The sequence below is a fragment of the Chelonus insularis genome, unplaced genomic scaffold, assembly GCF_013357705.1.
Source record: "Chelonus insularis isolate UGA/USDA-ARS -01 unplaced genomic scaffold, ASM1335770v1 contig_116_pilon, whole genome shotgun sequence".
Taxonomy (NCBI): domain Eukaryota; kingdom Metazoa; phylum Arthropoda; class Insecta; order Hymenoptera; family Braconidae; genus Chelonus; species Chelonus insularis.
In genome coordinates this window covers 13,255-39,673 of record NW_023276357.1, presented here as the reverse complement: position 1 = coordinate 39,673, position 26,419 = coordinate 13,255, and the positions used below count along the sequence as shown (strand labels likewise).

Here is a 26,419-nt window from a genome sequence, read left to right as displayed (position 1 = left end):
AAAATATTACCTATAAATTCTAAAATAAATCATAGTACACACTGTCGAGATAATAAATTAATATCTTCTCATCTAAAATGTTTTAATTAAGCTTAAAAATATCAACTAAATTTTCATTTCACTCATGTCTGTACTATTGATAAAAATAAACCTTTAGAATTTATTCTTGAACAAAGATCAAAAATTTTCGCCCTTACTAAAACAATAATTTGTTTATCTAGAGTTTTTGAAACCTCACAATATCACGAAAAAAAATGATGAATAGTTAGTAATAATAGTATGATGAATATATAAAATCGAAAATGATTGCCGATCGCAAGATTGAAGGGAATCATTTTGCTCTTGCGACAGTTGTCATAAGTCACTCGACAGCATAACATTACGAGTGTCGATGTCCCTCTAATGAATACTTTATATGTCGTTGAGAATGATTAATAGTTAGATGGTGGCGTTAGAGGAAAGGAAAAAAGAAAGATTAAGTGTAGAAAGAAGAAATAAAGGAGATCCATGGAAAAATGTCTTTGTAACCAACCGTGTTTCTTATTATTAATATTCAGACAAAAAAGATGCTCTCCCACACTTGATGACGTCCATAAAAATAAAATGCATGAGAAGAAGGACGAGGTGGAGAAGATGAAGAAGATTGTTTTTTTACCAAAATGCACATAAAATTGTTCAAATTTTTAATGTACAAAACACAACATACTACAATAGATTATACATATACACAGTAAATGTTTACTAAAATTTATTCAAAACATAAAAATGTACTTCTAACATTACTAAATTATTAACCTAGTGATTATTTATCATCACTCTACCAAAACAAAGAATAAACAAGAATTTTATTTTATATAATTATTATTATTATTATTATTATTATTATTATTATTATTATTATTGATAATAATAATAATAATAATAACTATGTTATAAAGTGATAAACGAATACTATTTATTTATGATGTTGCAAATGTTTCACGAGTATTTTTTTCAATCTAAAAACTTTTATTACCCTAGAAACGTTTGCAAAGCATCAGACGCCTAACTTACAGCTTTTAGAAGCATCTCTGATCAACATCTGGCTTGATAAAAAATTGAATTTACGAGAAGCATTCATCCTTCCAAAATAAATCCTTCTATTAATTGATTAATTAATGCTTCACTTGCCGAAGTTATACGATTTACCGGAAAAATTTATCATGTCACTAATACTTAGAACTTTGAATTATTCTCCAGAGCATTACGTAAAAAGGAAGTGACGTGGGTTGTCCTAGACTTGGCGCCTACCACAAACAACTTTATGAGATAAGGTTAAAATAATTCTACCATCATCAAAGTAATGTGATCATTTGATTCATGTTTGTTTAAATGATACATATAGCACAATGTATATCAAATGGTCTAAAATCCTTCGAGATGCTGATGACTAACCAACTGCTTCTGAGACATACCTGGTGCTATTTCTAACGAATGATTGCAACTGCTGGGCTGCCCCCTAATTAGTAGAAAAATAAATCGTTGATTCAATTTTGATCGAAAACAATATCTTACAGATATTGATATTATAATAATTGAAACGAAAAACCACTATGATGAACTGTGAAAATGTTTTTTACAAATATATTTTTATACATTGACAACTGACAATGATTTCTAATTATTTTTATTATAATAAACTTATTTTCGATTGTTGTTTTTTGAAAAATCAAAATTTAAAAAATTAAAATTTAAAAACTTATAGTTGTGTGTATTTACATTTTTTTAATGTAACTATTATTGTCTTTTTGAAGAAAGAATTTTTGAGAATAACGGAACTTTTTTACAAAAATACGAATCAGGAAACTGGAATTTTCAAGACTAATAATATATTTTTAATACCATATAATCTATTAATCAATATTTTTATTTTTCATGCAAATTAGTGCGATAATAAAAATATTTAATTTCCAACTTTTTTAAGGAATAAAGTATTTTTTAAATTTTTAATCATCCATTTCTGAATACGATCCATCAATCAACTACTCTATTTGTTCTAAATTTTTACGTATGAAATCTGATATATTTTTCTCTCCAGGAATGTAACAGAAAAACTATCAAATCTATCAATAAATTCTTTCATGTTTCATGATATCTTAAAAAAAAAAAAAAAACAAATTCTTCAGCTTGTCACAGTGGTGTTTTCCTTCAAACACTAATATACCGTAATCGCAGCACCAAGAAATTGGCTAAATAATCTAGTAGCTCCTATAGCAGCTGTGAGTACTTGATTCCTCACCCCACCTTCAGAATTCTGTTCTGAATTTTCTGGCCGTCCTAAACCAAAGTTAAAGTTACTGAAGAGAGGAGGAGGATATGTAGAACTCTGTGCCTTAACAGTTGGCCTCGGTCTCGGTGTTGTGGGCCTTTTTGAGGACGTTGATATAATTTGAGGTCCAATTGTTGTTGTGGAAGTAATGCTAATACCCTAAAGTATCAATTGGTCGATATTCGAAAAACTTTAAACAGCTATAAATTGATTTAAAAAAAAAAATTTCCTATTTTACACTTACCTGAAGTGGCTCTCGTAGGTGATTGGAAGAAGTAGACGGTTTAATGCCTTGTGCTTTCAAAAGTTCTGCTAATAATACTGCATTTTTAGAAGCATGGTCTTCTGTTGTTGCTTTTGGAATTTTCACCTTTGCTTGACCACTCAAAATTGCACGCAAAAAAACTTCGTCATCATTTGAAAGAACTAAAGATTCCTTTTTGTCCCCTTTTTTAACTAAACCAAAAAAAAATATCATTTTGTATCATTAGTTTATTTTTTGTAAACTGGATAAAAATGAATTTTATTCAAAAATAAACTTCTAATGTAAATAATTGATTTCTTAGACATAAATGATTGATGCTTCAGACATTTCATAACAATATTCATTCATGCTTCGTTTCATTCAACTATAAAAATTCATTCATTAAATATTAAAAATTGGTGAGCACAAGATTTCTCAATTAATTGCACACGAATTTTCATGCTAGAGAATTCAAATCATCTTTATTAGTGTTTCTTAATAAATAAACTATAAAATACCTCTTTCAGAAGCTTCCAAAAGTTCCAACAAAAATTTAGCATCTTCTTCCGGAGAATATTTAGTTGTTGCTTGAGGACTAGTAGATTTACTTCCAGATACTAATGAATTAGAATAATCTATATGATTAATTTGTTCAGATGCAGCATACATTTCCCTTGCGGCTGTAGTAGAAATTGGTTTTGGAGTCGTTTGTACCGGTCTGAGAGTCGTTTGAATAACTTTCTTTAGAGGTTTTTGTGTTGTAGATGTTGGAGGTGCAAAAATGTTACGTCCAAATATTGCCTGTAGTAAACTGGCTCCGAAACCTAATGGTGCTTGTGTTGTTGTCGGAGGTGGTGCAGGTCTTACAGCAACAGGCTTTCTAGTTATTACTTTAGGAGTTACTGTGGTAGTAAATGAAATCGTAGGAATAGTAGTACTTGATGTTACAGTATTTAAGATGGTAGCAAGATTGGATGATTTAATTGTCGGGGGATGAGTTGGGAACGTATCAAAAATAATTTGAGAAGCTGAAGGTGTCATCGTAGATGTAGTGGTTGTTGAAGTAATACTAGTGGTAGTCTTGGTACTTATTTCAGTTTGTTTGGAACTGGTTATTGAAGTGACGTCAGTCACTGGTTTCCAAGTGAATGGTTCCGTGGTCGTGGTAGCTGCTACTGGTTTTTTCGATGTCGACTGCAGTAAATCGATTATTATCGGCGGCGACGAGTGACCGAAACTTGCAGGTAAGATATCCAGTGAATTCGGCGAAGCATTCGATGGTTGAATGGCTTTCGGAGAACGCGTTGGACCAGCTTGACTAAGAGCTAAAGACAAGATCTAAAAACGAAAAAAAAAATTTGTACAGTTACGTACATAATTTATTAGTAAGCCAGAGATAAATCATTTCTCTTGCTCAACTAATAACGTATGACATTTTATGTTTATAATCATTGCTTATCTAACAAGTTAAAGTACTTTATATTTAAGCTACTCTATTGATTAATTCTTTGGCCATAAGTTAAACGCCTTCTTTTCTGGATACAAGATAAATTTTTCATATCGATTTGAGTGGTTTATGAACAAAAAATTTCAACTTCGAGGGGAGGCGGAAAAGTTGACGTCATCCTTGTTATCACGTTCAATGTCAATAGCCCGTAAAACGTTAATTATTATAGCAATCTGCCATGAAACAATCCGCATAATTGCGGTACAAAAGATAAAAAAAATGGAAGCAGTTAAATCTTCTCAAGCTCCTCACACACGCGACTGCATGTCGTGATAAAACGACTGATATAAAAATAGAAAAGAGAAGGAAGGATACAAAATACCTTACGGGCATGATCTAAACTATACGAGAGGTCGAAACAGTTGGCAGGTGACCTCGAATCGTGCAATTTCTAGGTACACATGTATGAGTACAAAATACACTAGAATCTTCACTTGAAGAAAATGATAAAATGTAATAGTAAATCACGGTAAACAAACATATCTAATGTGATTTTGCAATAAACAGATGGGATTAGTGATTGGTAATTGATCTTGATCTTTATCTACCGTTAGCTGTCTCCAACTTCAATTCTGTCTGATTTCTACTCAATATTTAATTTATTCTTGATGTATTACAAAAAGTAATGAATTGCACTTTAAATGTTATAGAGCTAGTGATATATTGTAGTTCAAAGTTATATGAAATTTAACTTGGTGCAATAATTACTTGTGCCATTAATTCATTCAATAAAAAATGATGGATAAATCAGTGAATGTTGAAGTTGTCTATAGCGTCAACGTATGAAGGCCGACGGCAAGGCCGTATCCGTCCGTTCACCGTGACTAGTCGCAAAAGACGATAATAGCTACGCTTATAGTTATCATATTGTGTTGGCGTTTCGAAAGAAGTGCACGACCCGAGATAGACCTGTGTGTTTACTATCAATTGATCTACCCACCACCTAGGCTCTTTAGAAACCGCGCGACTGATCTATATGACTCATGCGGGCGATGATTATTTTTTCGTTTCTCGCTCGAACGCTCCCGAGCATAGTCTTAGAAATTGCTAATAACAAGTCCCAAATGGCAGATATAGATTACTGTTGAGTAACTCTCGAGATAGTGAGAATGGCCAACTCCATTTCAATTCGATTGTCGCGATAACCAGAATCGTCGTGTAGAAGTTACTTACCTTGTTTGCTAACAACCGCTCGACCTCGGTCAACGTCTTTGGAGTAGAACTGATTGAATTTGGCCGATAATCTGATTCCAGCTAAAAGCCAAATATAAACATTACTCATCCTTTTCATCAGATGAAAATTATTTTATAATTTCATTATAAGTATTTACTTACTAAAGTATTGAGAAAAGCTAAATCATCGAAAGTAGTACCGAAAGACGTCTGCTTAGGAATGCCTATTGTAGTGAATAATGACGTTGTAGATGTACTCATCGTACTAGTTGTTGAGGCAGCTATCGTTGGCGTAGGAAGAAGCGTTGTTGTCATCATAGTTGGTGCGCTATTTGTCATTGTGGTTGTGGTCACTGGCCTACTGTTAGTGGTAGATTTAGTAGTGGATGTAGTGGTTGTTGGTGTTGTCATAGATGCACCAACTGTAGTTGATACAGTGGGTGCATCATTGGTGATCGTGATCGAAGTGTCTCTTGCCAACTGGTTGGCGTTCAACAAGGGGGTGAAGACCTCCAAGAGTCGATTTATGGGACGCGCCGTGATCGGAGATCTCGATGAGCTCGGTTCGTCCTGTAACATAATTATGTGAGCGACGATGATAATATCTACATTGGAATGATCGAGGCCTTTCCTGGGCCGGCAATTGTGATTGTATTGGTAAACACTTACCAGGGTGTTGGACGCAACGGATGCTCTGATGATTGGGGACTCAGTGGTGATACCAAAGATCTGATCAAGAGGGTCTTTCCAAGGGAAACCTGGCGGTGCGGTGACCCGACCTTGGACTTGATTGTTCGGAAGAATATCCAAAGGAGATATAGAACTGCCTGGCAAACCTTCATTTATTGCACTCTGTAAATGTACATAAATTTATTTAAAAATTAATTTTTATTAAAAATATATTCTAAAGACAATTAAGAGTTGAAAGTAATTAATTAAATGTTCTATACTGACTGCCACTGAATTTATCTCTACACTCACGACCCTCGAATCATTTTGCGCTGTGTCATTAGTCCAGTAGTTGATGAACTTCTCCTGAAACATCGAAGCGCCACCGCAGTGGCCAATACACTAATGCCGATTTGCATCAACCGTAAATCACGTACAATTTTTTGATTCTTTTTCTTTCTACTTACCTGTCCGATGTACACGGTGCTGCGTTGACCTCCGGCCTCTTTAGTCCTGCTGGCCTTGTCCCTTTCTATGTCCTGAATAATTCGACCACCCTGCGGATTGATGCTAGAGGGTGTCACACCCGATGGTGGTCGTAAACCTCCTGGAGACGCATTAGTTATCTATACATAAAAATAATTTATCAATTTTCATTACACAATGAATTATAATAATTCATGATTAACATAAAAAATTTCCCATCTTCAATTACAGAACATTATAACAGCAATAAAATTAACTTATTGATTGTGCGTACATGCGAAAATGAAACTTGTGCATCAAGTGCATAAATATATACAATTTTTTATAAAAAAAAAAAAAAGATTATATACAAGTTTTATTAAACATATGAGTATCAAATTTCGATATTTGATTCCTGAAAATTAAAGCAGACTCATTTAAATAATGAATGAAAAAGTAATTTGATCTTAAGATCAAAATAAACAACAGCAAGTTAGCGTGAAAAAAGTAACAGAATTTTAAGCGTTAAAATGCAGACACATTATAACAATTAATATAAGATATTAGAGAGAATGAATTAAAAAAAAAAATTCCAGTAGTATGAAATAAACGACAGAGGTACCATGTTTGTAGAGGAAAGCTGGGTACTAACAGTACCGATGCCGGGCATTAAAGTGGGATCACCAAATTGATTGGGACCATCTCCGTCAGGACTGAGGGCGTTATCAGATAATCCAAGATCAAGTTGACTACGAAAACCATCAGCTTGGCCACTGGATTGGGCGAATATAGATCCTGTTGGACGGTTATTAAAGATCGCGGTATTCTGGTTATTCGTGCCTTGGTTAGCCTGGTTATATTGAAGAATGGGTTTGGGCCTGTTAGTGGTAGTACTGGTGCTAAGCGAAAAGACAACTTCTACCGGGTTCGTCGGTGGGTCCGGTATTACCGTTCCATTAGGAAATTTGCGAACAAGTTTTCCATCTGGGTAGATTCCAAAGATGACATAAGGGCTGTCGACATTTCGTGCATCAATAAGGTTATCCTCTGGTCGTTTGCGCACGATAGTTTTGTTTGGATAGATTCCATAAACATGATAATCGCGTAACGGCATTCGAGTTGATGAGCTGGAACTAAGTCTTGGAGCTGGAGTCATTCGGGAACTCCCAAAACGACCCATGTATGGAGTTGTTGAAAAGGGCGTGGTTTGCATAAATGTAGCCATAGATGCCGTGGTGCTTTGTATTGTAGATTGAGTTGTTGCTTCTGATGTTGATGGAGCTATTGTTGTTGATTCCAATGTGCTTGTTGTAGTCTGAGTACTTGATGAGGACGGAGAAATAGCGGTAAAGGAAGATTGAATAGAATTAAGTGAAAGAATAGTGGATTCTGGAGTGGAAAAAGTCATTTCTGATGTTAATGGAGGTATTTCTGTGGTAGATAAAGGAGTTTCTGAAGTTAAAGGGATTTCTTCTGAGGCTGATGGAAGCATTTGTGTAGTTGATAAAGGAATTTCTAAAGTTGTGAGACGAGAGTCAAAGGTAAGGAAAGGAGTTTCAGTGGTAGTTTGAATGGTTGCTTGCTGGAAACCTGCCGTCGTTTGGGCGGTTGCTGTTGTGTTTTCCTGGAAACCGGCAAGCGAATTAGGATCATCAGTTGCAAGGGTTGTTTCTGGCGTTAAGGTACTTGAGGTTGGATTAGTTGTTATCACAAAATCACTTGGAGTTGTTATGCTTGAATTTAAGATTTCGATACCAATGATTGGTTTTAATGTTTCTAAGGCTAATGTTGTTGTTATTAATTCGTTAATGGCATTAGTTGTATTATTAGTATCATCAATATTTGATAATGCATCTAATGATGATACAGGTTTTTCTGTTGTGCTAAAAGTTAGTGTTATGTTTTCTACCTGATTAGTTACATCATCCTGGGGAGTTGATGTTATTTCCGAGTTTAATGATTGTGATAACGTTGTTATTTCAACATCCGGAATTTCAGTTTTTAATTCGTTTGATTCTAAACCGACGGTCATATTTGAAAATTGAACTGTTGATAAATTATCTAAACTTGTAATATTGTCAATCGAAACTTGAGTATTTTCAATAATACTTTCCATGGTTACATTCTGTAAAGTAGTATTTTCAACCGATTCATTACCTCCTCCCTTTAATTCTAATTCTAATGTTGAATTTCTATCAGTATAATCTAAAAATCCACCTAATAATTGAGCACCATCATCAGAATTATTTTGTACAGTATTACTTTTAAGCTGGGAAATATTGTGATTTTGGGAAACAATATTCATCAATCTTATCATCATTTGATTTAGTAAAGTATCATTAACTATATCAAGACTATCAGTTGTACTTTCAACAACTACTTCTTCTGTTGTTATATTAAATTCACGATCAGAAGCAGGTAATGTTGTCATCTCAATACTCATAGTTGTTTCATTATCAAAATTTCGAGATTCAGTTGTCATAATCGTATTTTCCATCATATCTTGAATATCTTCTGTTATCTGATTCATTGGAGTTGTTGTTTCTATTTTAAAATCTTCATTTAAAGCTGTAGATGTGGAAATCACTGTATTTGATAATATTTCAGATGTACTTGAACTAGGATTGGAACTAGTACTTTCTACTTCAATTGAATTTGATGATGTCATCGATACAGTAGTACTTTCTATATCTGAAGAAGTAGTTGAATTATCTAACCTTGCAATAATAATTTTCATTGATTCATTCATTGAATCTTTACGCTCAGTAGTAGTACTTTCAGTTATAACTGAAGCCTTTTGTGTCGAGAAAGTCATTACTTCAGGCTCAAAAGTCGTGCTGACTTCAGTAGTAATCATTTCTGTAATCGAATTCTGATCTAAAGTTGAACTTTCTATTATTTCAGCACTAGGAGGCATAAAAGTAACATCAATACTAAAATTATCTGTTGAAGTTGGGATGGTACTGGAATTTTCGATAATAATAGTACTGGAAGAAGCCGAAGACGCCTCAGGGGTAGAAACTTGATTGGTTTCTGTACTAGAAGACATCAAGATTGCATCAGTACTCAAAATTTCGGAAGTTGCAGTACTGAGAAGAGTAGAAGCAATATTGGTACTAGAATTTTTAATAGTTTCAATGCTTGAGAAAGTGGAAGTTACATCGTAACTAGAATTATTTACAAATTGAAGGTCAAAGGGGCCTTGATTCATCTCCGTATTCTCAAGTAGACTCGTATTTACTTCCGGGGTCTGTGTAAGGTCTGGCTGAGTGATAGTTGATGTGTTTAGGGTCTGGGAATCCGTTACCACAGTTAAACTATCTGTTGTAGCTACTGGATTTGCTATGGTTTCAGTGGTCGTGTCATTGTTAGAGTTACTCGAAATGTTAGAATCTTTATCAATGACACTGCCAGCTACCTGGGCAACTCTATTAAGTTGCTGTTGACGTTCTTCATCAGTAGCTTGATTTACTTCATTGTTTATGCTGACAGTCTCCAATGCTCGATAAAATGTGACTTCTTTTGAATCACCTAGATTTGAAATTGAGACGGGTGACGACGCTTCGTCCTAAAAACAAAAAGGTGGTGCGTGGTGCTGTACATTCAATTGCTAATGTGCTCATGTGATACGTGTGTAATTTACTGATCAAAAGATTTTTCCTACCCAATAACATTTTTAAGTCTATAATTATTATCGTCTCCTCGATTAAGTTTATTTTTTAATTATAATTAATAAACTAATCAATTATTTTGTCATTAAAAATCTCTTCTACACCTGTTCACGTTTCGATCTCATATAAGCATTAAATTATTGTAATTTGCGACTGCAGCTCCAACTATATAAGTTTAATTCAAGTTCTTTATTGGCTATATTTCATCCACCCACATTGCTCTAGATCTCACGGTCTAAAGTTACAATAGAAGAGTATTATAAATGTATTCTTTTCTTGACGTTTTGTTTACGAGTCCAATAATAATGGGTATAAAGCAAGATCAAATATAACATCACACTGCAATTTACTTTCACTTCTGAATGCTAAGTACATGAAAGACCTTGCTAAGAATTTAAAAATGAATAAACATTATTTAAACGTCATAAATAGATTTTAAATCTATCCAAATATATAGAATAATGGCTAATATTTTATATTTATAGTTTACATCATCATGAAAAAATAATTGTTATCAAATGAAAAATTTTTAAATGAAAAATTATGACATTTGAAAAACTTAATATGTCTCTAAAGTTGGTTTCCAAGAACAATTTCAGACCTACAAGCTTCCCAACATAAATTATAGCACCTCGACGATCATAACTTTAACGTTAGTCCTCTATTTTGCAATATTTTACAGTGACAGTAAAAGAGAGTTGTGCTTGTTGCTTTCGCTTGACAATATCACTCTACAATTGTGTAATAGAACATCGTCTAGTCGTGACAATGATTTACTTTAAAATAAAAATAAATTTGGATAGTTAAAAGTTATATATAAACAACAAAATAATTTATAAAATGAATGTGTTACATTCGATTAAAAAAATTTAGTTGTAGAATAAATATTTTGTATTTATCAAATAACAAAAATACTTACCGATGATGATATAAATGAAGTTGTTGAAGCATTTCCAGTTGAATTAGCATCATTAGGCTTTCTCACGAACAATTCAACTCCCCTGTATCTCGCACTAAATCTCGGGGGAGACCCACTCGGTGTCACCCGTTGAGCTGCAGTCTAAATAACAATCCAATTAACAAAGAAATTTCTAAGTTTACTAAATAAAATAGTAGATTAAGAATTTACCTCATTACTGCTAACATTTCGATAAACTCCAGCAAATGCGGGAGCTTTGGCTCCAAGTACACTCAACAATGGAGCAACAGTACTTTTAATTTGTTCCAACAAACTTGCATTAGAATTTATTAAGTATGTTGTTCTTGCAGGATTGAAAATGTTTGAGTCAGAATTCCCGCTATTACCTCTGCTGCTAGTAGAAATACCGATTAAGTTGAAAGTTTCATTGGCATTCGTTTTATTTAAAAGCTCCAGACTCACTGCAGGTTCTTTCTTTATCGACTGTTGCGTTGAATTCTCTGTTTTTATTAATGCATGATATTTCGGAGTAATAGCAACACTCGATACTTCTTTCTTTCCTGTCAGAGAATTCTGTGGCTGTGAAACTTCTAAGTGACGTCGGTAGGTTGCAGTTCTTGGTCGAGAATTACCTCTCCGCGAAGTTTGAACAGTTTTTTCAGCTGTTAATGAGGAATAAGTGTTTCTTGAAGTAACAGTTGCTTGAGTACTTGTTACATCAGATTTTTTAGTTGGTTCTTGCCAGTTTTTATCAATATAAGCTGAATTCCAGACTCTTGGTCTTTTTGTCACTTTAAAAGTAACACTCTTCTGAGTTGTTTCATTATTGCTCATAGTCGTTGTAGATATTTGTCGATTTCTATTAGTATATCCTCTTGACCGCGTTAATGGCTTTGAAACTACACTTCTTGAAGTATTATGACTATCAATCGATCTTGGAGTTGGTTCCTGCCAATTTTTATCAATGTATGCGGCATTCCAAGCTCGAGACCGTCGTGTTGTACTTAACATTTTCACCGTCGTGGTATCAATATTACGAGAAGATAGAGGTCGAATTGTCACAGTTTCTAGTTTTATTTTTTCTACAGTTGTTAATTCAGAATTGTACGCTGTTTTACTTTGAACAAACACATCATCAGGTGTACCAGTTGTAGTTATTCTCTCTTTCTGATTCTGACGAATACGTATAGTTTCTCCAATTGTAACATTTCCTCTCTCAATACTTTTACTTGTCCTTGCAATTTTTTTATCGATTTTAGGTAATGAAATTGTAACTTTTGTTCTTGGTGTTATTGATGATAGCTTGAAAGTATCGTATCTTTTTGGGTCTTGCAGTGACTTAGATTCTTCATTGAACTTAACTGAATTTAGCGTAGTTGATGAACCGTTATCAGGATTTACTTTCTCCTCACTCTTCAGTTCTGGTTTCACTAGCTTTTTAGCTTCTTCTAGTTTCTGTTTTGATCGTGTAGAAAAATTCGTGCCTGGCGTTCGTTTTTTTTGACCCTGAAAAATCTTTAAATCATTTCTAAAATTTCACAGTTTTTTGTTTATCTGGTTAACACTTTAAAGCAGATTAAAAGTCTATTATTTTACATGCAGTATTATATATCACAGACTTATAATAGCTAATTTGTTCCTCAATAAGCTAAGCTGAAATTAAAACCAAGCATTAAACACTCATTATACTGTTCTTGTTATCATTCACTCCAGACTAATATAAGAATTCCAAGTTAATTAGGCGTTGCTAAAGTAATTGTGTAGTATTATTTTAATAGTGAAGAATGAGTGTTTATACATAGTTTTAGCATCACTAGAAATTATTTTTCTTTGGCTTGTTGATATGCTATTCAATCGAACAGTGTTATATATAAGGAGAAATTTAATTAGAACAGACGAGATTACGAGAATAGCTGTCACGAAAGGACGAAAAGATTCATAGTATAAATAATAATATAAATCAACAATAAATAACGTAACGTAAAAACGTTACAAACGATTACGATAACAGACTTTTATTTGTTGAATGTAACTGTAATTGTTTTATTCTATATTTTTTTTAATAGTTAATTGTTTTTTAAGGTCAAAACACAATATTATACTCGATTAAAAGTAATGCAGATAAAATACTTATTATATTTCTGTTGTAAAGTCAATAATTGGCATGATAAATTGAGAATTTATATGAAATTTTAGAAAAAAATAAAAGTGCTCTGATTAATTATTAAATAACGCAATATTTTCTTTTAGGATTGAGAACTCTCCCTTTTATACGACCCGAATTACGTTCACCTCGATGTCCACCTCCAACCAATACATTCTATTTCTCTGCACTTACTTTCTCCGACTATCGAAGAAATAAGAGCAATGGTCAGACATACCAGGCGGGTCCGGATGTTTATATACATGAACATCAGACAATCTTTGTTCTTGGCCGAATTACTTTTTTTTTGTTGAGGACGTAGGGGGGGAACAAGGGAGAAAACCCGAAACTTATCTTAACAACTTTGAAATTTTTTATACCACATATCCAATCCCTAGCCCTTTTTTTTCTTATACCTTCTCTCATTATACACCTCTAAAGCCTTGAATTCTAGCCATTTCGCAATATAAAAATATATTTGTATGAACCAGTTATTCTCTTAAACACATATTAAAATATGGCTATCAATATGCACAATAATTAAATGTCTTGACTTTACATGCAAAATGCCATTATCCAGTTGTAGTTGGTGTTTAATGACAAATACTAATACAGAAAAGCTCTATATACAACAAAAACCTATCTCTAAAATATTTACAAAACTATTTTTATCCAATTTTTATCGATCATCTTACTTCTGATAATGTTGAAATATTGGACTCGGACAAAATGAGATCTGGGATTTCATCTGTTTCTGATTGAATGTCCAGTGGATCAGCCTGATCAGTTGAACGCAAATGACGGGTTATGATTTTCGTCACTTCATCATCCTGATAATAGATATACTAAGAAGGATGATTTTTAATTAATAATTCTACAATAGTTATTTTATCTAGCTCTTTACTAATTTTTTTTCCTACCAATTTTTTTTTTTTCACTCACCAAAGCATTGTTACAGCATAGTAGTTTAAAATATGTATTTTAATATTAAAAATTATTCTTTATATGAAACATTTAAATAATAAATTATTGAATATATTATATTATGTATTAGTTGCTAATTATTGCAATTTAGTGTAGGCAATTAGAAAATGATTAATAAAATATTTATCAAATTACCTTGTTAATTTTTGGGAGCTCTGATCTTTCATTGCTTTTATCAGAATTATCCTACAATAATAAACCACATCATTAAAATAAAAATAACATCAAGTTTCACAAGTAAGAACGAAATTTACGAAAATGACTGACAGATTAATGTTGAGTATAGATCTTTACTCTAATTCGAAACTTTGTGATTACAGTCTGTCTCAGACACATCTGTGTTAATACTCCATTAAATAAATATCTTTCAATCATTTTCTCGAAAAAAGCATCATGTAAAAAATTAGTAATCTAACTTACCAATTGAGCTAATTTTGCTTTAAATTCTGGTGGATAATTATCGTTTTCACCCACTATTTCTTTACCGGTTTTGGTAATTGAAGCTTTATTAAAAAGTTTATTTCCTCGACGTCGGTTGTTTGATAAGTTAGTCGATGATATGTCATTCAAGAGGTTTTCAGTATTTTGATTACTAAAAGTAATTGACGTCGTGTACGATGCTTGTTTAAATTCTTTGCGACCACGAAAATCCAAAGTGTCATCAAGGTCCTTTTCTTTAGGCAAAGTTTTAATGGTGAGAATTGAAGTAGCTGCTCGACGATTACCTGGAGCTTCTGTAGGTTTTTTCGATGATAATAAAAAAACCACTGTTGTTACGACAAAATTAAATTAAAGTGATTAGATATCATTTTAGTTATTACTATTTATATACTTATCAAAAAAAAAATTAAAATTTTTAAAGTTTCTTACGTTAGTAAATATTATTAAAATAGCTACGACTCAGATAAGTATGTTTTATATGGAATAAGTAAAATTTGATTCAAACAATAGTTTTCGTTCGAATATATAAATAAAAATTCAAATAAAGCTATTTTAAATAAAATATTCATTTTAATGTTCAATTAAATTTTAATCAATAATACCTTCTTTCGTAAATGCTGTAGTAGTAGGAACTGTAGTTACTGTGTTAATTGAACTGGACACTAATTCTTTAGTAGACTTTTTAGAAAGTGATGACAATCCATTATGTTTTCTTGGTCGATATCTTTCAGATGTATTGAAATGTTGATGGTCCGTCTTCACTTTAGGTTTCTCATTAACTCTTTCATTTTTTTCTAATATTTTCTTCTCTAAAAAAAATCCCCGACTTATATCTGAATCATTATTTCCAGATATTTCATCATTTAGTTTAGAACTTCTTCCTCGGCTCTTTGACGAGAAACTCGCTTGTAAACTTTTTAATGGTGTTCGTTCTTTTTTCTGAGAATGAGAGTTTAATGTTTTAGAAGTTGTCAATTGTTTTGCTTCATTATTATTTACTAATTCCACATAAGCAGCACTCTCCGCAAACTTTGAAATTCCCCTCCTACTACCTCGTGGAGTAAAATCAGGATTTTTATTATTTAATTGAACACGTGTTTGTCCCAACTTTAGTTCTTGAGTTTTTTGGGGTAGAAGAATTGATGGTTGAGAGGCGGAAGGTACTCCAACATTGACTTGATCAGAATATGATGAATCAATATCAAGTCTTCGAATACTTCTTTCAGTAAAATATCTTGCTGCACTTTTCGGTATTTTATCTCTTGTACTTTCAGAGGGTTTAGAAAACTCTTCAGACAATCTTTTAGATGAATAACGAGCAGAATCTTCGAAATCTCGGGATGATAAAGTGACTTGGATTTTTCTTTCATTTCTAGGCTTTGTAATACTTGGAGCTTCATTGATAGGATCTACTGAATCAATTCTTCTCTGAAATTCTCTTCTTGAATTTCTACTTCTGGAAGATCCTCTTTGACCTCTGTCAGCTTTAGAAAACTCATGAGGAGTTTGAAAATTAACTTCTTCTTCGACCTTATCAAGCTTTTTACGACTTGAAGAATCTGGTAAGTACCGTCTATCTCCACTAGCTGCTCGAATTAAATCTCCATTAGATGATGAAGATGTATTTTTACTTCTGCTTTTACCTGGATTTAAAGAAAATCCTGTAGTTACTTTCTCAGTTGTTAGTTCAGTCTTTGTAAAAGCACTTGTTCGTCGTCTGGAAAGTGTTGCACTAGCATGTGGAGAAGGATTGTTACTACGGCGATTTGACCTTGATGTAGTGGTGAGAGGCTCAGAAGTTGTTCCAAGTCCTTCTTCAGCCTTCAAACTGAATCGAGCATTACCTCGACTCCTGGTCGTTGATAGATTTTGACCTTCATTCTAGAACAATAAAAATACAAAGTATGAAAAATCTTTTTTTTACTCAAGTAATTATTTTATAATTTCATGTTCAACAATGAATAAAAGTAAGATGATTAATGTTACATAAATAGCAAAAAAAATGGGCTAACATTGTTTTTGAATGAAAAATTGATGATTTAATCAATAATGTACGAAATTTGTTTCTTTTTTTTTTATTTTTAATTACAAACTATTAACAATTTCGTCAAACTACTGGATCATAGTTATAGTAAGATTGACGTATAAAACAATAATAATAAGGCACAAATGAAATTGTAAAATTAATAGTTATAATTTTTGATTAAGTATAAAGATATATTGCTATTTAATTAAAATGTTCTACAGTGTTTTATCATTCAATTCATAGTCATGGTTTTGATAATATCGCGTGAAAGTGCAAACCTTGAGTATCAACGTACGCAAATTAAAACTGGAATTAATTTGTTTTCGACGCTCAAAGATTTTCAGATATATATGATGTATGGATATATTTTAATATTTATAATTACACTATACCACTTCCATTTCCTCGAGAAAATGAATCAAAAATTATAAAATAAATAAAATTAACCAAGTGCAGTAGTAAAAAATTAATTAAAATTACCATTTCCGATGCCAAATTGATTACTAAAGGCAATAATAAAGTAGAATAAATAGAAATGGCAAACTAAAATTGATTGGTCAATAACCTATATGTGGATATAGGTCAAGTTGAAAAATTTTGAAATAATTAAAAAGATACAAAAAAAAATCGTAAAAAGATAATTAAATCTACCTTTTGACATTTTAACATTATGTTATGTCTCTGGAATTGATAAATCATCTCTGTAGGACTTACTTTAATTCACTTATTTGAGGTTTGCATAAATATAAAAAAGAATTTAAATGTCAGTAATGGGATTTATGATTGAAAAGTTACGTTAATGTTTCTATGAAAAAGTTGGTAAACTTCTAGAAGTAGAGTTTATATAACATATAATAGATGAATAGAAACATTAGCAAATGTAAAAAGACATTAATAGTATTTCACATTTTCGAGATTTGATGCATTTTAATGTTGAAATTTATGAATAAATAAATTAATTACTAATTTTACATCAGAAGTAATAATAGAAATTATAATCAACTTAGATAACGTTAATTTCTTTATGTACTTTTGATGTGAGCTATAATAACCATTTGCCCTGATATATCATAATAACATAGAACTATGTATATCACGGTTGTAAAATAACTAAGAAAATAAGTCGATAAAAAATTAGTAATTACTATTTCTTATGAATAAAAAAAATTTATAACTTATTTACAAATGGGTGAATATATTGAATTTGATATAATGCTAATTCTAAAAATAGTTGTTACTTGTTGCTCAGCTCATAGACTGTAAATTTAAATTAGTGAAAAGGGTAGAGTGATAATTAAAAAATCCTAAAATTCTGTATTGGAAACTTATGAATCATCAACTTATTGAAAATAATCAAATGTAATTGAATAGTTAAACAATATTCAATCACGTTACATAATAGTTTCTTTAGATATAAAGAAATTTTTTTAAAATAAACTCAGCCACAAAATTTTCCCCGTAGATATTAAAAAAAAACGCTATTTAAAAAAAAGTAAGCTTGAAAAAATTAATTTAAAATAGGTACAAATATAATATAATATAATATAATATAATATAATAAAATATAAAGACAAAATATATTTCAATAAAAAATATATATAAAAAACATTACATCGAATAATTTTTGTTTTAATGAAATAAACATGTTATTGATTGTTTTTTAATTGAATATTAACTCGTATCAAACACTTATTTATTTATTATGAAATTCCAATATGGTTATAATAAATGAATGTACTTGAATTTAATGTAAAAATAATTGATTGAAACAATTATTATCGAGTATTATTATTAATCATACTTAAGTAATCATAGCTTAGTAAATGGTTCACTTAAAAATTGATTTATTTTTTATCTTTCTTTTTTAAAGAGCTATTTTATGGCAACTCCTGAAATGTATTGTCATTATATTCTATCAATTAACATCAAGTAAGATGGTCACTTATTATTTCATGGGCGATAGAATCCTTCAAAAACTATCACATTACTCTTTTAACCTTATAACTTAACGACTTGTATTACTGTTGTGCATATAGAAGTGATTACAGCATAAGCATTTATTACTGGCAGTTCCTATCTAACCGTCATCACAACAAGTTGTAATAAGCCAAAAATTATGACATAAACTATTGTTAACAGAAAAAATAATAACAACATATTTTTTCAAGGCACTTGAATTCAGCACGAGCTCTAAGTGAATTAATAACAGATTGATAATAACTGATAATTTAGGGTTAACGGTAGGTTAGTTACATCAATCCTTATTAACTGAAACTTGGATTCACACGACGCCCACTTCAGAATTCTTGCCCAAAGACATTATGGCCAGATAGGTATGAAGGAGTATTACAATTTAAAATCCAACTAACCTGTTATTTAACATCAACTACTCTTCAGTTTATCTTTTGATTGAAATAGAAGCCAAAGGACACGAAATCTCAAATTTTATGTAAATTCGTCGCACCATGTCGTTACATGATTGTTAAAGCATTGGCTATTTCACAGAGACGCATTTAAGCACGAAAAAAATTACTAGACCATTATTACTTTCTGATCAACGAAAAGACTTGAATGCCTTACTAACTGGCAATTTCTTAATAACCAATGAAACCAAGTGAACTGTAAATTGACAATTGGACCTTTCAAGGAAGGTGAGAGTAAACAAATCTATTATAAGGTTTGATCTGTTGAATAGTTCGCACGATCAAGGTGACAAAAAACTACAAATGTCTTTACCACTTTAACCTTTAAATCCAAAAAATTTAAACTATTTTTGAAATATAAAATAGAAAGGAATTCTTTTCTTATAATTGGCTATGATACTTAAAAAAGTTAACTTTTATTGCTGCTTTATAAAAATTCATACATTAACACGCAATAATTTTGATTTATCAATAAAATTAAATAGCTAAAATATTAATCTAAATTTTTCTATGTTTTTCACTTCTATTATAAATAAAATTATTTTAACAATAATTAAATTAGTAATTAATTAAGTTCATAATTTTCATTTAAAGTTTAATCAGAAAATATTGAATCATCATAAATATTATTGAAAAAAAATCTTTCCAAGTGCACATTTCGAGTAATTTTCTACATACATCTAAATAGAAGAAAGTAATATATTTACACTTCTCTAATTTATCATTCAACATTAGGTATGTTAACTCAACCACTACAATTCATTCAAATACACTCAAGATAAAAAATTCAATCCTTCAATATAGCATTATTGGTGAATTGTCACTTTCGCTACTTGATGTAGAAACAAATTTCTCTTCGAACCAGTCAAGGGTCAAAGAGTCAATCATTCGCCATATTTAAACTTATACTTATTTTTGAATAAAATATTAATTAATAAAAAATCCAAGTTCCTTAAATTATTACCTTGTTTAAAATACTCTTCCTGATGATGGGAAAATATTTAAATACCTGGTCCTTAAAGAAACTCATCAAAAAATGATTTATTATTACATCAATTTTGCTGGCTTGAAAGATACTATGTTATATAACTGTAATGAACTTAATACTAAGTACAATTTTTAAGATGAATGAAACAAAATTAAACTTGATATTATCATGTGATTATAAAAATTTGTATATTGACCTAGTACTTATTAAATATAAATAATACATATAAACAACCTAGAAGAAATTATATATTGTAATGATAAGATAATGAAGAGTCTCATAAAAATATGAATCAGAAATTTCGAAAAACGTATGATTTTCAAAGTGAATACATTTACCAAAGTCTTGAAAAAAAAAACATCAGACAATATGACATGTGCATTAATTATATCTATTGTCACTTATATGATGACAGTATCAACTGTCTGATGTTTGTTGCAAAACACCAAAGTAACTCCAAGTGCGACCTGAAAACTTGTTCGAGGCCCGGCAAAAGGTGTGGCATGCTAAAATAAGAGAAAATATCCTTTCACGTATGCACGTGACAATATCATACAAGACATATAATAAAATTCTATGTAATATTTAGTAAAATATATAAAAAAATCATATTAAATGTTACATCACTGTAGAAAATTTAAAAACATCTTCGAAACTTGAAGGAAGCATGTTTCGCCAACAATCTTATAAAGATCAGGTTCAATATGCAATGAAAATATAATGTTGATGTTAAAATAAAAATTTGCTCAATAGACTCATAATTATTATTATTTCGCAACGAGATTTCCAACTATCACAATTAACATAATAAAATGTTCTTTGGACTTGAAAGATAATCAACTGTCCTCATTGATCGTTTCGATTTCTCGATGAATTATTCACCTTCATCAATCTCTTTAAATATGACTTTAATTTACATAGTTTAAATTCTGATATAATTTTATTTATCTTCACATTATGATCAAAATAATTTCATTATATACTCACATATTTTCTTGTGAACTTTTATAAAATATATTGATATTTAGTCATATATTAAATCATTAAATAATCCAATCAGATTTTGTAAATATTGTCTCTGGCAATCAAGATATTTTCTTACTGTCACTTTCCAACAACTCTTTTTTAAATTATTATGCCTCGTTAAAAGTCATTAACAGCAACTCAACGATGCATAAAAAAAACTTCCGCAACGTTGGATAATTGCAGTTACCTAAAATACTCATGTTTCTATAATGATGGTACTTCGGATGTAATTCGTTTCAACTGTCGTTAAATTATGCATATTTTAAATATGTATATTATGTCGAGAGCGTATTTTTATCGTTGAAATTGTTTGAAGTAATAAACTTGTTTTCAAATTCACGATTTTTACTTTCTTCTTCATCGTAGTAGAAAGTTACATGTCTTTAGTAATGCCAGTTAATCGATTATAAAATATATTCAAAAAAATTTTTATCTGATAATTGTTAAGAGTAAATTTTCAATGGGAATATCAAAATAATAAGTCTAGCTTCTTTAATATTTTTTCAAATACTAAATTTCACTAATGGAAGCAAAATAAAATCATTATCTATAAATTATATCTTCATTTTTCTTACCCACTACTCTAGCTACAAATTATCCATAAAAAAATATCTAATTAATATTTTTATCTCTTTCCTTGATCCATATTTTATTCAGAAGAATAATGTCTAAAACATATTAAACATAATTAACTGACTTTTTATACAAATTTTCTTTAGTATGATCTTTGCTAAGACAAAAATTTTTCCATTTAATAAAAGTCAATAAAAAAATCTTCACATTTAGAATCTATATGTTTTTCTTGAGTATGGACTTCAAAGACTTTTTATGATCGGTTCAGCCCATCACGAAATGCAAAGAAACAACTATTCCCGTCAATTAATGGCCTACATCATCTTCTACATTATAAAAGTATTGCGTTTTATTTTACTTTTTCTTTCAGTACACTTTACCTGTTTGAAGAGAATTATTCAACACTTCTTCGTACACATTAATCGAGGAACCAGATGTGAACATAGAGTGGATTTATTGCACTTATTAGATTGCTATCTATATTAGTGTACGATAAAAAATAAAGAGATAAACGCAATTATAAAAAAGAAGACGAGATATTTCGTAAAGGAGAGGCATTTAGTGCAAGGACTTAATAATTATTTATGAAGATTTGAATCATTGTATATTATATCTAGAAAGCTAATGTCGATTTTTTGCACTCCATGTCAATGTTTACACGTCAGTGATGTGCAATAGTTGAACTATTTGAAAGTTATTGCATCGTTTTTCATATTTGTTCTACTTATTAGTTTGTACAGTAAAAAATATTATTAATTATTGGTAATCATAAAAAGCATTAGTTTATATAACTGTCATTATTCCCTTCTCACGGAAGAAATTAATCAAATAAATTAATTAATAAAAAATAAATTTGTCTAATTATCATGATCATAATAAAACTGTAAATTGTATAAATGAATACTAGAGCTCATTAACAGGATACAATTAGAATACAAAGCATTCTAAAGTGTCAATAAGAAGTGGTAATAATATATTAATCATCGAAAATTAAAAGAAAAAAAAAACACTCAACAGAAAACAAATGTCCTTGCACTGATTAAAGACTATCATTTACGAGGATAAAAAGAATTTGATTATTTACTCCAATACTCCGGTATTATTACTTTGAGTAGGTTGTAAAAAAAGAGAGAGAGAGAGAGAGAGAGAGAGAGAGAATTCTCATCAACGACTTTTATGGCTGAGTCAAGATTTTACATTTTGATTAACATATCTAAATTCATAATAATGTGAATAATAACAACAACATGCGTATTATTAAGTAAATTTTCATCATGTTTTGTGTGCTTGGCTAGTGGGATTGCACTTGGATGAGGTATATATTTGATTAGATGATAAAAGTTATAGCAAAATAGAATGTGAGGTAAGAGAAGATCAATCATAATTATTATGCAACATAAAGAAGCAACTAAAGAATCAGGAAGCAATCTGATTAATCTAAAGCATTTCATACTGGAGTTCTTCGGCACGCTTGAAGAATTCAAATCAAAATGGTAACTATGGATATGGTAAGATATATAAACGTGTATGAAATATAATCTTTGAGCAGGATACGGTCAATAGATAGTGATACTATAAACTCTTAGAAAACCTGCTTCAATAATATATAATAGTTTACTCGTGTGTCGCTCAAAGCTAACGAGTATATCTTGATTGTACAGTCGACTTTCCACACATATATAAATTCTTAATAGACAATTGCTCAGCAATATATTATTTAAGTAAAAGAGAATAATTTTCACGTAGTTTAAAAGTATTATCTCGATTAAATGGAAGGTGTTACAAGGCTTTATTCATTAATTCTTATTAGAGTAATGAGTCTATTGTTATTTTCATGTAATCATCAATGTTATATTATATGTCTAGCTATTGATGCAAAATCGATCAATCTGCTTTGGATCGCGTGCACGTGCCAAAAGACCACGTCCTCCTTAGGTAACGTACTATAAATTATAAATATTATTATTTTGTATAAAATTTCTGATTGTCAAGTAATAATTATTACTAATAAAACTTTTTTTATCAGACTGGGGAAACTTTATACGATAGAAATTGCGGTCAAGAAAAAAGAAAGGACATTGGAAATGTATTAAAGAATAGTGTGCAAATAAAATATTGAAAAAAATTTTAATTAAGTGTCTTTAAAGCGGTGAAAGCTTCTAAACGCCTCCCCGATAAATATGATAGACTCTGAACGAAAAGGAAATGACAAATATACAACAGGGAATAAAAGACCTGTAAGAGGTTCAATAATGTTTGATGAGAAACTTGACAAGAGAAAGAGACAGCTGTTACTATTAAGTGACGTTATGATTGTTAAGTATTTCCAATAATTTTCTTCTTAATAATTCAACTGTTTAACCAAGCATGTACATGTATTACTTTCATTCCTTCAATTAAACACACGCATCAGCTGTTGTGAAATTTATCGGCGAATATTATGATTTTCCTGTTATTTTTGTTTTATTTAATAAGAATCTTTAGGTATTTACTTTTTAATGATAAGTGAAAATTTACTTACATGTGTGATAGATTTACGCAAGCAGTCAGACCTGACAAATAACACAACTAACACGAGGATCACCACAAACCACGAAGACCTCCTCGTCATCTGTAAAATTGTAAATATAAGATAAACGGCAATTTCATCGGTAAATAAGGACAGGAAAATCATTAAAAACGCTTTATGATCAGAGAAAAAAGTTATAGAATTAACAAAAGACCTTGAACTTGTAATAATGGCATTAGCTGGCAAGATATTCGTGACTGTTATTTTGATTGATATAACAGAGAAAAGATTAAAATGAACGAGAATCAAGAATACTCAAGCAACCGTTAGAAGGTTAAGATAATCAGCTCTCAACTACGAATTCCAGTGATTCATCTTTTTCATTCATGGTTTGTTTACTTTTTTAGTTTAATTTAATTAAATAATTTTCAATAATGATGCTAAAAGTTTCTTAATAGTTGTTTTTATACTTTTGACAGATCTATTGATAAATTTAAATTTAATACAGAAATGAAAGATGCTTTCACATAAATTAACTCAAGTTTGAATTGTTATAAACACAGAATTAAATGTAATGAATCAAGAATTTTGGTATTGTTACAAAAGACTTAACAAAAACTGGAAATTCTTATTCATCATGCAAGTTGTTTAAAAACAGCTGGTGGAAGATATATAATTGTGAAAGTAGACTACTGAGACCAAGCAACGGTCAGTTAATCCCATTTGCTCGCTTAATATTCCATAAGTCCTTTCAATTCTGACAATAACTTGCAGAACTATGTACCAGAAAAAATTTTTTAAGACTTGCTAATTTGTCTATTTAGCGCTTTACTTTTAGACAATTATTAAAAGATTCACTAGTGTTTCTAATTATAGGGTGAATAAATGTTAAACAAAATCATTATTTCTTTATTTTTCTCGACTTTTTTATAGATTTTAGTTTACTCTTTTTTTCTTTCAAAAAACTGTTAATAAAATAAATTTCACCTTTGCTTTTTATTTAATCCAATTTTAACATCACAATTCACTTTATTAAAATTAATCACAGCACTAAAAAAATTAATTTATTTTAAATTAAATATTTTGTTAAATACATTTAATGAAAACTATTCACACTGGTAAAATATATTTTTGACTTAGCAAAACAGATTGGAGTAAAACAAAATAAATAAGCGGTAAATTGATGAAATTTAAGAGCACGCGACTTGATGCATTTTTGCCGGTTACTGGTGCGGTCTATGAAGTGTTGAAGACAAATAAAAGTCGATCGTATGGTTATGTCAAAAAACGGGGCTGGAACAGTAGAAACAGGCAAGGGGAAAAGATAGAGAGAGAGAGAGAGAGAGAGAGAGGACAAGAAAAAAAAGAACAAATGTGCTAAGACTGTGGCATTTTCCCTTTCGCTTGTATCAGATTTGCCCTACCAACTGACTTACTTGCTCCTACCACTGATATTGAAAGCTTTAACTTTACATCAATCGGGTGGGGTTGAAACCATTGGACCCTCCTGGTACTACAAGACACTTTTAGTCAAGGAAAGACTAAAGTCCGCCACTCAACTCAATGCAAGTAGTAATGGACTCTCAAGAGTTCCTTTTAGATAGCTCGATTACTCGAGCGTGTCGATGCTTGACAATTGCAAACATTTGCAATGATTTCATTTGATCAACTATGAATTTCCACTTTTCTTAGAAAATTATTTATAGCAATCGATTTGTTTCAAATATATTTCGATATTTACTGCAATATTCAATGATTCTTGGGATATATATTCTAGATTACATTTAAAATAACTTGAATAAATTCTTTCATTAGCTATAAGCTGATATTTTATTGGGTTTTAGTTGTAGAAATTATTTTATTATCAAAGTTAAGATTTTATTTGTTCGTATAAATAGAAAACATTTTGCTGTTACATAATTCTTGGAAAACTGGATTTCTAATTTAATTTCTGATACATAGTAATAAACAATTTCAATGATTTTATTAGATTACCTAGAATTTTAAAGTAATTAAAGAAAAATTATTTACTAATTGAATGAAAGTTAAAAAATAAATAATTGATGATCAAACTTGATGACTATTTTTTAGATAAACGAGTCTAACAATTTTATTTGAATTATTTATTGACATGGAACAGATATGAATGTATTGATAATTCCATTCTTTTGCTGTGTAATGTTCAAGCATTATGTTTCAAATATCATTGATAAGACTCCATAATCCGAAAAATCAGATTCTTATTTACATTATTTTTAGCTACAATTTGCAGTGTTAATTTATAATAAATTTTTATGTTTAATAAAATCGTTATATAGTTGATTGAAAAACTTAATTTCTAATTTAATAC

General features: G+C 30.4%; 1 protein-coding gene across 11 annotated transcripts in view; it reads right to left on the bottom strand.

Moving 5' to 3' along the window:
- Positions 1-815: 815 nt before the first annotated feature.
- The window catches only part of LOC118075158 (mucin-3A-like), a 30,664-nt gene continuing 5,060 nt past the window's right edge, over positions 816-26,419 (bottom strand). The window contains exons 2-20 of one of the 11 annotated variants that reach the window (XM_035077694.1): positions 24,082-24,171; positions 16,168-16,405; positions 15,127-16,110; positions 14,504-14,850; positions 14,219-14,269; positions 13,795-13,944; positions 11,167-12,471; positions 10,957-11,097; positions 9,785-9,934; positions 6,989-7,990; positions 6,369-6,527; positions 6,187-6,267; positions 5,902-6,084; positions 5,395-5,802; positions 5,233-5,313; positions 3,071-3,890; positions 2,553-2,764; positions 2,204-2,467; positions 816-1,498 (exon numbers count right to left, since the gene is read on the bottom strand). In XM_035077694.1, coding sequence (XP_034933585.1) covers positions 1,430-1,498; positions 2,204-2,467; positions 2,553-2,764; positions 3,071-3,890; positions 5,233-5,313; positions 5,395-5,802; positions 5,902-6,084; positions 6,187-6,267; positions 6,369-6,527; positions 6,989-7,990; positions 9,785-9,934; positions 10,957-11,097; positions 11,167-12,471; positions 13,795-13,944; positions 14,219-14,269; positions 14,504-14,850; positions 15,127-16,110; positions 16,168-16,405; positions 24,082-24,171 — 6,735 coding nt within the window. In that variant the 3' untranslated portion in view covers positions 816-1,429. Of the gene's footprint in view, positions 1,499-2,203; positions 2,468-2,552; positions 2,765-3,070; positions 3,891-5,232; positions 5,314-5,394; positions 5,803-5,901; positions 6,085-6,186; positions 6,268-6,368; positions 6,528-6,988; positions 7,991-9,784; positions 9,935-10,956; positions 11,098-11,166; positions 12,472-13,794; positions 13,945-14,218; positions 14,270-14,503; positions 14,851-15,126; positions 16,406-19,937; positions 20,068-24,081; positions 24,172-25,056; positions 25,308-26,419 lie in introns of those variants that run through there. The other 10 variants (XM_035096868.1, XM_035096859.1, XM_035096878.1 and 7 more) reach the window with 10 other exon arrangements.